At 31.8% G+C, this 12,562-nt stretch overlaps 1 protein-coding gene across 2 annotated transcripts in view; it reads left to right on the plus strand.

The window, feature by feature from the left end:
• The window catches only part of LOC132738608 (uncharacterized), a 73,445-nt gene that overhangs the window by 49,284 nt on the left and 11,599 nt on the right, over window positions 1-12,562 (plus strand). For both annotated transcript variants that reach the window (XM_060726152.1, XM_060726153.1), the window contains exons 40-55: window positions 8-105; window positions 318-476; window positions 956-996; window positions 5,370-5,395; window positions 5,633-5,760; window positions 5,894-6,049; window positions 6,358-6,416; window positions 6,553-6,681; window positions 7,024-7,186; window positions 8,582-8,749; window positions 9,009-9,055; window positions 10,084-10,100; window positions 10,360-10,469; window positions 11,604-11,741; window positions 12,100-12,149; window positions 12,347-12,463. In XM_060726152.1, coding sequence (XP_060582135.1) covers window positions 8-105; window positions 318-476; window positions 956-996; window positions 5,370-5,395; window positions 5,633-5,760; window positions 5,894-6,049; window positions 6,358-6,416; window positions 6,553-6,681; window positions 7,024-7,186; window positions 8,582-8,749; window positions 9,009-9,055; window positions 10,084-10,100; window positions 10,360-10,469; window positions 11,604-11,741; window positions 12,100-12,149; window positions 12,347-12,463 — 1,606 coding nt within the window. The remainder of the gene's footprint in view (window positions 1-7; window positions 106-317; window positions 477-955; window positions 997-5,369; window positions 5,396-5,632; window positions 5,761-5,893; window positions 6,050-6,357; window positions 6,417-6,552; window positions 6,682-7,023; window positions 7,187-8,581; window positions 8,750-9,008; window positions 9,056-10,083; window positions 10,101-10,359; window positions 10,470-11,603; window positions 11,742-12,099; window positions 12,150-12,346; window positions 12,464-12,562) is intronic.

Below are 12,562 nucleotides of genomic sequence, written 5' to 3' on the forward strand. Positions count from 1 at the left end.
TTTGTAGAGTTTCATCGGAGATTTTACAGTTCCGTCTGAGGTTAAATGCGTTATCAACGAGGCATGTGATATACCGTTCCAAGTAATTTCAAAGAACGGACATTCGTAAGCTTTCCTATGTTTTAGCTTTCTCTGATTGTATCTTTTTATTAACGTTTTTCATGAAGAAAGTTACGTACCTACACAATGTTTATGATTTCTGATAGTTGCCGAACATACATTGAATAAAACTATGTTATTTATTTATCACTTTTTTGAATTTATTGTATAAAAGATTTTAATATTATTTAATATTACTTATGTGTTTTTATGTCAAGCCCAAGTGTATCTCTGGGATATCACGATCCACTGCTGAATGTGATGGAACCTTCCTTTATGCCCCTCGCAAGTTCTTCTACCGTATTTCAAGGAAAGATAGTGTCTATTCCTATTAAGGAAGGAGACTTCAGATTCTGTCTGCAGGCAACTCTCAACAGGTAACAAAAGACACACATCTAGTTAATCATCTTATAACAAAGTACCTATACAAATTGACTGTTCGTGATGTTTGGGAGTCGAAAACCTTTAAATAAGTGTCAATAATTCATTTTTTCTGTATTTTTTTAAATGAAAGTATGTTACATTTCAGAATGTTTAAACACACACACGGTGTCATTTTATGACAAGAATGCTTGGTTTCCTCATGTATTCCATACTCACTAAGATAAGGTGGTTGTAAAATCTTTCCCGTACAAGATAATGATTTGTTTGAAAGTTATGCCAAAAATAAAACCTTGGCCGACTTACATACTGGTTTTATCGCAATAATACTATCATGGCTACTACTTAATTTCATTACTTTTATGGGTTTTTTTTATTTGTTTGCTGGTCATTTTAAAAACGATCATAAATTTAAATTTGTCATAACTACATTATTAAAGCTTCTATTCGTATTTTTTTTGTTTTTAATTTTTAGCAAAACTGAAGATGAAATATGTGTCATGGTTGAAGTGATAAGTAAGTAGTTAGTTGATTACGTTTAATCTTCAAACCTACATAATACCGCAAATGTCTGTAAGATTGTAGAAACACAAATAATTCGAAAAGTAACAACAGCTTTAGTACAATAACTATTGAACATTGTTTATAGACAGGACTGTTTGTGAGAATTTGTATGTTAATAGGGTATGGTAAATCCGTTAAAGGTAGATTCCAAACTGAAAGGCTTCATCTTGATCATTGGCCATTTAAAATGACCACTAAAATTGCTTCCAATTTATTTATCATAAATGAATAACATATCAAATAAAACTTTTAAAATTGGAAAAAAAAAACCTGAAAATTTTCATCAAAAACATTTTCATAAAGTAGTTTGCTGCAATTCTGATTATGGCTATTTTAACCCATAAGCCGTGTTACGTTTGATAGATCTGTTTCTACAGGTAATGATCTTCTTACCCACCGGGTACATTTATAATTATAACTTAGCCACCGCCTTTCTTGGAGCTATCCTTATCCCTAACATGACTAAATGATCAGAGGCAGAGCCCTTTCCTTGAACTTCTCTTTCCCATCATTAATTACTGGGACATTGTTTTTCCTTTAACTACCATTAACGCCACTATCACTAACTGGTTCGAAGCAACACTTAAAATTGTCTCCAAGGCACTCGGCTCAAAAGGCAACCTATTACAATTTTAGATGTACCCAAGAAAGACAATTTTAAGTTTCCTTATAGCCCAAGACACATAATAAATGAGCAAAGCAGTAGAAGAATCATTGGAGGACTGGACCATGGGTGATTGCTTAACAGTTCTCACAGCTGATACTCTCTTATGCCTTTAGTGCTATTACACCACATAATATAGTATTACAGTTCAGTTGATATTAACTGACAGTTGATTTCGATTCTTGGACATTGTGGGGATCACTTAATATGATAATTTGAAGCCCCTCTTGACAAATCAAACTGACTTGTTTTAAACAAGGCACGCGATTTGATGCTTATGGCTTTTGGCGCAGGCATATAACCTGTTTGCCTTAAACTTACAAGATGCAATTGCATTTTAGCTGGCTCTTTGTGGATTTTGCTCCTTTGCTCCTGAACCAACAATCAATTATTCAAGCACATAAAAAACATATGAATGTAACTGATAATAATTATGCAAAATAAAGATTATATAGAGCTTTGCCCTATAGTGTTCAGCAAGGCGCCCACATTGTATTACATTGTTTGACACATTTGACCACTGACATCTCTCAACATTAAAATGAAAGCATTCCATCTGCTTTTTTCAACGAAGTTCAAAGTCTCAAAGTACTAGAGATACCTATGACCAACATAAGTTCATAATCAAATGAGATCATGACATGATTTTACGGACATAGCCTTATTATTCCGCAGGAAGTCCTAAGGTTTATCGATAAAAGGCCTAAAACCGATAAGAATGTCTCGAGAGGAATCTCTAATTCAAGTCAACCCTAATTTATTCACAAATCACTGATTTAAATCCCCTTAGATAGCTGTTTGGTTTTGCCGTTCCTTAACATATGCATTCAACAATATTCCACCATTTCTATCCGAACACTGCCAGCCCTAAGCCATTCAAAATGCATTATTTAATATCACATGACAACAAAATAGAGGACAAAAGACCTCAAAAATGGGAGTCTACGGAACGCTATCCGCCATGTTTTTTTTAAAAAGTTAAAATACTTTCTTCAAGTTCGAAGCTCGAAACCACATGTAGCTATGGACTCCTACGGGGTAAATAGTATATTGAATTTTTTTATAAAAAGAATAAACATTACCGCGTTTGTTAAGGAATGAGTCTCATTTTTGAAAAACTAATACTTGCATTCATTTCGATCTGCTCAATGATTGTTTTTCATTATTAACACCAGCAAAGCCTTCAGCACTATCTTGAGCAGTAACAAATCAGAAAGAAAACATCAAAAGACTACCAAGCTAATACTTCAGAACATGACAAATTTATGCTATGTGTACACATAAATATATGGGTACTGAATGCACAAGTGTAATGCAAAATGTATATATGAGACCATATTGAGGGCTGTATTTCATAACACAGTAAGATTCTTTCAAAACTCCGGTATCAAATTTATTCAGTAGGCACTTTCACATGAACGAAATGAAATTTTACCTAATAATTATCATGCTCTGTCAAATAAATAGAGGATATTTGTTTGTTTGTGTGTAAGATGAAATTTTATTTCATCGAGTGGGCTTTAAAAACAGTATTCTCACGAGTGGCGAAGCCACGAGTGAGAATACTGTTTTTAAAGTTCACGAGATGAAATAAAATTACATCTTACACAACAAACAGACAAATTTTCTTTTTATTTTATGCTTAAAAACAAGTTAAAACGAAATTTCCATAATTTTAACGTTAATATTAAAACTGTTTCCCCCATTGAGAGCCCCATTTATTCGGAATTTCTCATTAAAAAAAAGAAGTCTTGAGCTGAAAAATAAGTCCGCCAGCAACATTAAATGACGGTGACATTTATTAATTTTATTAAAAAAATATGAATGATCGCTTGTTTTGATAATAAAAACAAACAATTCTTGTAGGAGAAAAAGTCCAACCATCCATCCATATTTCTGTTACTTAGTGCGAATTTATATTAGACCTGGCTTTGTAAATTGTAAGCGGCAGCCATTTTTTAAAGTTCTGTATTTCATGGGAGGAAAATAATTGTGTAAGATTCAGAGGGATATAATTTGGATTTGTTAGTCATACACATTCTTAAAAGAAAGAAAACTTATTTGAGGATTGTAACAGACAAAAAATAAGTGTTGACAGATGTGAAAACATTCAGAAAAGGAGCTAAGAAAATGGAAAACTTGGAAACCTGCTCAAGAACGCTGGGTTGATTTAACTTATTCTTCGAGTTATGGCTGTCAATGCTTTCAATTTTTCATAAAGCATACGGCAGTTATTGCTCGTAGGATACTTTAATATGCCCAAATGTCATCAAGAGCAGTTTTGCATGGGGAAGGAATGTATTTTTGAGACTGTCAAAATGAAACAAAAAAACGAAATTTGGTGATTGGAATTTCATGAATTTGAATGAATAGAAGTAAGTTTTCTTCTTTTTATTACTTTTGACATTTAAGTTATTTATCAATTTCAGTTTTGCTTTTTCTTTAAACAGCCTGACATTGTCAGAATTGTCAGCAAAAATAAAATTGAGGTACCACATGGGGAAAATCTTAAAAAAGTAGTTTCGTCATTGAAAAGAGTGAAATTATATTTTGATAATTTTCACTGTGAAATTACCAAATATAATTTTCACGGATAAATCAGTAATCCACTGAAAAGCATAAAATAAAACAAAATATTATACATGATACCGTATATATCCTTTTTTACCTTGTTTTGTGGCGATCTGTACGTATTATCTAAAATAGCTAGGACATGGTTATATCATCAACTGATTAAGTGTTTAACTTAATGAATATTGAAGAATCATTTGTCATTATTGTTCGTTTTATTTTTACAAACCAACTTACAGAGATGATCAGTCCAAGACATAAACATTATTGTTTCATTCTTTATTTGCAAGTCAGATATCACGGTACGATGTGTTCAATAAATTTGAGTGAAAATAGTTTAAATAGGTTTAAAATATATATACAGCAGACTTTTATAAACAGGATTTTTATAAACAGACGTACGTTTTCAAAAGCTTTGCGTTTATTTTGCGATTTGGTGTATTTGAAATGATGATAAGTTCCTTTCACTTCAAAATCGATATAATAAAAAAAGATATTTCAGTATATAACTACATGGCATTTCATGGTGAAAAACAAGAAAAACAATTTCACATAGTTATTACCATGAGTGATACAACAACCAATAAAAATCATTAAAAATTACTATATCATGATTATAAAATAAAACCTAAAGACTAGTTATAAGAAGACAAACTATACAAAACAGTAATCATTTTGTAATTTTTTATATAAAAGATATAAAAAAAAAAATTTAAAAAAAGATTAAAAAAATAATGTTATTTTGAAAATGTCATTTTTTTTTTCTGAAAAGGTCGAAGCTTAAGAAAAGCGTTTGTTTTTATTGAACTGATTTTATAAAAGATATAATTAAAATACCTCCATGTTATCTATAAATGAAAAATTGACATGTATTCATATACCCAGGATGACACAAAAAAGTGCGTGTGAATTCACTTGTTTCCATTGTTGTCCAGAATATTTATTATAATGCATGTATATCAATATCAGATATCAGATTTCAGAAGAATAACCAATATTTAATTTTTAAAATCAACTGCAGTTCTTCATAAAGAAAAATTAATTAACCTAGTATCCTAAAAACAGTGTATAGAATTTATTTCTATTTCAGGTACAGCCGTGGAAAAAACGGACAAGGTAAACATTAGTTTAATTTAAATATGTATAATTTGCGTATGAAACATTGTTTTATCTTCTAATTCAAATATTTTTAGAAAATTAAGTAATTTAAACACGATTTTAATAAGTTAATGATTTTTCAAACATTAGTTATTGAGTATAGTTTCTGACAAAATATTTAAGTATGTTGAAATATCGTTAGAGAAAAGTAGAAAACTGATAATTGTTTGTTGTTATTTTTTTTCATTTTTACAGACCAAGCCTTACTTTCTTCCCCCTACACTATCAACTGACGCTACTGTGCTGTGTAAAATCAAAAAGGCTTGTCATTTCGACATGCATTTTACATCTGGAGATAAGTTTGCTGGATTTGCAGGAGTGTGGTAATATACAAGTTTATATTTTAAAATAGGAAATTAACTTAGTATATTTTCTTGACTTATACACGTCATTCTAAATATTTCGTTTAATGCATTGCATGGATTTGTAATATTGTGCTGTTTTATAACCTTTTAGTCCATCTCTGACTGAGAGGAGTCCAAGTCCTGTACAAGGTGTACACATATTTAATGTAAAGAGAGAGAACAGTTCGGTGTGTACTGGGGATGTCACGTACGTTCCACCACAAGCAGACGGTCCGCACCAACTTTGTCTACAAGTATCGTTACCAGGGTAACAAACATTTCATTTCTGTCTTTCAAATATTTTAAAGTTATTACTTTGTGAAATGATACATCTGTCGTATATAAAGTGATGATAATTTAAGTATAATTACTGACAATTTAACGATCCGTTATCGTTCTAATGAACTAGTTTGTTTGTAGACGTTAAGAAAGTTAATACTACAGTTGCAGTTCATATAGTGTAGAAACAAAAAAATGGTAAGATTAGTTGTATCGCATTTGATTCACGCTCCTGATAAAAGCCATAAGCAGTGTATTTGAAAATAACTGAAAATGAATTTCTTTATATACATTCAGGAAAAAAGGTGAACGTAGATGTTACACTATTAAAGTAGTCAAAGATATGGACAAGGAAGGTAAATATATCTAATTATTAAAGTTTTGATTATTTTGTTTGTAATGTTCATTATCATCACATATCAAATGACTATAAATATGTACGATCAACGTTTTTAATTATGCAATTGGTGTTTGAAAACTTTTATTTTGCAGTTTCATCATCATGTCGTGGAATCATTTGTCAACACAACGGAAAATGTTTGGCAGATTTCAAGAAGGTGCCAGTAACATTCTCGTGTATATGTACATCTGCTGGATTCGTTGGCAAAAATTGTGGACATGGTGAATATAATTTATTGCTCTTTAATACGAATTATTTTTAAGAACGTGATGAAAATCAATGATTAACAATTTTTTTTTCAATTTAAAATGGTCACAAATATGCGTTTGTATTATAAATATTCAGACAAATATACAATCGTATCAATAACTAGATGGAATAAACTGCAAAATGTGTCACGAGAAAAAAACGGCAAAAAGGAAAAGATTCTCGCTCCGACAGTCATTATACCTTTTTGTCAGATCGCAGACTTCATCAAAAAACTTTATAATATGAAACTCGCTCAATTTACGTCACTAAAGAAGGAATGTATATTTTATTACGATTTATGAATTATGTATCAGGAATAGACAAGAACAAGACTTTACCAGGAGTCAAGAATTTGAATGGTACGATTAGTGGAATTCATCATTTTGAAATAGACAGCGCTATTCCAACTGACGTCAAATGTGAAGAACAAAGTGAATGCTGTATCAATATACCGTATATTGGGATGAAAAATAATCCGTAAGGGACGTTTGCACATATTTACTTTCCAATATGCATGTACATAATAAATATATATAAATATAAAGTTATATTAATCATGTTACTTATTTCATTCCATTTTGTTCATTTTGGGAAATATGGTAACGAGAAAAGTACCTACCAACTATAAAACCGAGTATACGGTCAAATGTTGGCGTCTAATTGACAATTGGCATCTAATTCTATATGGGGATGCCAAAAATATACGTAAGGGACTTTTTGTACATATAATCTTTTCAATTTGCGTGTGCATTGCAAATATATAATATTAAAATGATATTAAATATGTTTATCATTTAGTCCATGTAGTCCATTTGGGGAACATGATAACGAGAAATGTAGCTACCCTCAAAATACCGAGTAAACGGTCGAATGTTGGCGTCGATCGGTAGTGTTCAATATATGTTTAATGCTGTTTCTATTTGAAATTAAATTGCTGATATTTTTGATAAAAAAATGTCAAGACCATCATAAACATGACTGTAAAAATATTATACCAGTTGGCTTATATTTTTATTATTTCACGCCGTTTACAACGGATAAGGGGCGTCCGTGGCCGAGTGGTTAAGGTCGTTGATTTCAAATCACTTGCCCCTCACCCCTTTGGGTTCGAATCCCGACAGGGACTTTGAATTCTTTCATGTGAGGAAGTTATCTGGCTAGCGCACGTAACGTCCGTGGTTCTACTCAGGTTCCCGTTTTGTCCCTGAAATAATGCACGGAAAGGCAGCTGAGGTCTTCTTCCACCAGTAAAGCTGGCACGTCGCGATATGACCTATACTGTGTCGATGTGACGTAAAACAAAAACAAACGAAAAAAAACAACGGATAAAAAACATACCCTTTCACAATGATCAACATGAAAAAATTATATTGTGTCGATTGCTTCTGATTTGATGAAAAAGATAGTGCGACGTTAATCCCAAGTTGCTTGTTCCATTATAATATGTGAAGGTCCATGATGAGTAACTCTGTTTTGGTAGGAAGACATATAGCTAAATACAGCTGCAACTTTTATGTTATTTTCTTCTTAATACTTTCTTTTTCTTTTCAATTGGTTTTAATCATCAATGTTTTCTAATGAATGTGTTTCTTGATAACAAAGATATGATATAAAATACTATTAATTTTGTGTTCAGGTCTCCTATTTTAGATGCGTTTTGCACTGAAAACAACATGTACAATATGCTGCTTGACGTCACATATTTCATCTTATTGTTCTGAAGAAGTCCGTTGACGATTGAATGCTGTAACAACCAATGCAAGAACTTGTGAGAGATGCACGTTTAGTTTGTTTTTTCGACTCGAGTGTATTGGTTCCCATTATTTTTTATTTCTTTCGAGAGCATTTCATTTTTTATGTTTTATCTTTCAGTCCATTGATTGGTTTGATGAGTTCCGGTTTGAGTATATCAAACCAAAGTGTGCTAGGAACTGGAAATACTGATCATTCAAGACATATTTCACAGATATGTGTTAAAGCATCGCTAGGTGGTCCTTATAAATTCTGCCAGCAGACTACTACAAATGGCACAAATAAAGGGTAACTAATTTGCAAATACAAATGGTACAATTTCAGGGTAACTTATTTGCAACTACTAACATCCCAAATGTATGCTGTAACTTATTTTCCATTAACATAGTTCTATTTGCATCATATGCAATAATTCAAAGCTTACTTTGTTACTTTATTGTTGCATTACCCTCTATTCCGATTTTATTTCAATTTGTTAAGATTTTCCTATTTCCTTTAATATAATATATGCTTTTTGTAAAGTTGTGATGATCTTTTTTATTTCAAGGATTAATATTGACGAGATTTGCACGAATATCACAGTACAACATAAAAGTAAGTCTTACATTTCAGATAAATATCATTTATTGTCACGTCATATTACTTTGCATTTTCAATTTCAGTTAACACGATTTGTAATGATTCACTTTACATGAATAAGTGTCGTGAAAGAAAAACAATAACGAGTGGTTGTTTGTCATTTAATGCCGCTTACATTTTAGACGGGTGTTCTTTCTATACTATGCATATACCTCCAAATGCGTAAATTGATCAAAGCATATTATTGACATTAATGAATATTTACAGCTAATTTTATTGTGGTTTGCCTAAATGAACGTTTTATTTTAAATAGAAGAGGCAAATATGAAATCAAAAACCTACACATAAAAAGAAGCAATAGTGCTTTTTAATGCCCCCAAATGTGGCAGATAGTAATCTCACTGTCCGTTCGATAATCTTGTCCGCGCTTCCTCGCCAAAACCGATGGGGGATTCAATGAAACTTCACAGGAGGGATCAGTACCATCCCTAGTTATGCATATCGCCCACATGTTCTGCTTGGCTGCACAAAATGGTGGCCAGAGCTATAATAAAAAAACTTGGATAGCTTTAACAGGTCAAAATGTCGATCGGATTTCAAAAAAAATTCACAGAAGTGATCAGCTCCTTTCCTTGTTGTGCATATCGCCGGCACGTTCTGCTCTGTTGAGTAAAATGGACACCAGAGCTATAAATAGGTCAAATTGCTGATGTAACCAATGATATATCTATTTAACACCTATTTGTCGTTATTTAACACCTATTTGTCGTTTTCATTTAAACATGCCTATAGCCTTTGTGGCTAGATCTTACGTATCAAATTCCAAATCGGTTTAGGTAGCCAATTTTTAGATTGTAATAATATTAGATGTTTAAACCTCCTATGATATAAAATCAGTTTAAAGGACCTGTTTTTATAATTTTACATCTTGTTTGTCATTCCTCCACTGTTGTTTTAAATTCGCTTAACCTCGTCCAAATAGTTTTGCTATTAATTAACCTTTACTGGTTTAGAAGTAAATTATTTTTTATCTTTTATTTCAGATTCAAATCATAACACGGTACGACAATACTTTACTTAACTGTACTTACTAGCAAACCGTTGACTTTTAAAAGTGTAGATATGAAGTGAAAATATATGTACAAACTAAAATACTCATTCAATTACATGTTTTAATTATATGGTGTTATTACATAAATTGCTGTAATGTTTTATCAATATAAAATAATATCCAAACTTTAAATTTATCACAAAAATAATAAAATCGATAATGAATCCGTACGTCATGTTTTTTTTAATGTTCTTTCACTCTATTTTAGCCTCCGCCACATTTTAGCAAGAGTATTCCTGATGGCTCGACAGTTGTATGTAAACCTAACACAATCTGTCACAATCAGATTATTACAGAGCAACAGCCTGGAGGTCAATGGTATTGTAATATTTTTCTAAATAGTTTAAACCTTGCGGTTCAGTGAAACTGATATTTATTTGATTATATTTTAAGATTACATTTTCATCAGAAAATTATTTGATATCCATTGACAAAAGCGTTCAATAATTTGTATTTACGTGCTATAGTTGAATAGTGGCGCAGCTTTGTTTATATGTTTTGTTACTACCTTAAATCAAAGCGCTGTTGTAATTGACTATCCACTCATATATTTTCAATACAACCTTTCCGTTTATACAACGTTCTATGATGTAATCGCTTATAGACTTGAAAAAAAATCGAAGACCATGTACCCACTTCCATTTTTACACCAATCATAGTTTAATACGCATTTCTCTATCGCGTCTCTGTTCACCCAGTTGATAAATTCTAATTGTGGTGGTTTGCTTTTTTTCTGTCAATAAAGTTAAGGATGTAACTGTTTCAGAAATACAGAATGTTTCAGGTGTTATGAGAGTGTGTGCTTTCTTGCGTCCATGTTTGTGCCTTAAATATAAATATCATTTAAAAGGTATTGCGATATTCTGTTTATTATAAAATTTACATGTCTTCCAAAGAACATCTTTGAACTGCGTTGTAATCGGAAGTGAATGCTGTTAGTTCGATAGCCTCGGGAGGAACAATTTCTGAGTATTTCATAAAATTGTATTCGCGAATACTTCGTGAATTCAAAACTCGATCGGCTCTATTATATAATTCCTTCCTGGCCACCGATTGTGTAGTACTTTCTAGAAAGAATGTGTTCGCCCGCACAATAGGGATCAGTTTAGTTATCAAGGGACCGCTTGTTCGAAGCGTAATTTCTTCGTAAAATCTGGAACATTGAGTCTAATAGCCACCAAGTCTTGTCTCTTACCAATGATTCAGAAATCAAGTGAGGTTAGAATTTGGTCACTTGCTGTGAAATTTGTAAAAGCTTGTCAGTTATTCACAAAAGCTGAGATATGACCCAAAAATGTGATTAAATCGGCGTAGAAGTCCAGCAAAACAAAGAAAACACACAGCAAATATTCAAAACATTTCACTTTGATACTTTAAAAAATGATAAAAGCTATCTGCTTAGCTTTATTTGAATTTCATAAGATTTTCTGTAATTTAAATATATACAATCAGTTCTCAGGTCAGAGAGTGTGGAGAAGGAGTGCCGGGTGTACATTTCTTTAAAACTACTCCAGTTGATAATTTGTGCATGACGGATTTAGCTATCAAGACAGAAAATCCAGACAAGCTTGACTTGTGTACTTCCGCAGGGTAATTATATATTATGGCTTTTTTTCTCTAGGTTCATTTATTCACACATTGTTAAACAAAAATCAAGACTACTTAGAGGGAAGAAATATAAACAAATAAACCCGCCTGTCCTTCCCGTTGTTATCTGTTACACTGTCCTGCTTTGAGGCTGTCCTGTAGATTGAGACAAAAGTGAACTGTGAGGCATCCGTGTCAGTTGGATACATAATCAGTTCGTGATCATTTACCTTAATATTCCTCTTTAAAACATTGAATGCCATTATTTGACCCTGTGGCTGCAATGTCAAGAGTGATTGTACATTTTTTAACGATGCCTTTTATAAATGAATAACTTAAATCTCAATTCCTTTCATTTCAGATCCGGTGGACAACAAAATCACATGAAAGTAGAAGTAAAAAATGTATCAAGTAAGCTTAACATATTTAAAATAAGTAGAGTTTAATGTGATTTTGTCAATTAGATATTCTCACAAAATGTATTTTATAAGAAATGAATGTTAAACCTTCCTTTTACATTTACAGTGATTATAAAGCTCATAAAATTAATCACATAAACAGTGATTATAATACTCCTAAAATAAATTCAATGTTTTCATATACATTAGGTTTTGGGCCATGTCAGAAACTACATTGTTTAAATGGTGGTAGTTGTTTAGCAGTTCATGAATCAGATGCTATTTGTAAATGCCTACCTGGATACACTGGCCAAGTTTGTGAGACAGGTACACAAAACATAACTTTTTACACATGTTAAATAAAATCTAACAAAATGCACTGAGAATTCATTCCCTCATATTTATGGTTTGATACTCACTGCTGCA

The sequence above is a fragment of the Ruditapes philippinarum genome, unplaced genomic scaffold (genome assembly GCF_026571515.1).
Source record: "Ruditapes philippinarum isolate M1 unplaced genomic scaffold, ASM2657151v2 ctg188_1_1_1_1, whole genome shotgun sequence".
Classification (NCBI taxonomy): Eukaryota; Metazoa; Mollusca; class Bivalvia; order Venerida; family Veneridae; genus Ruditapes; species Ruditapes philippinarum.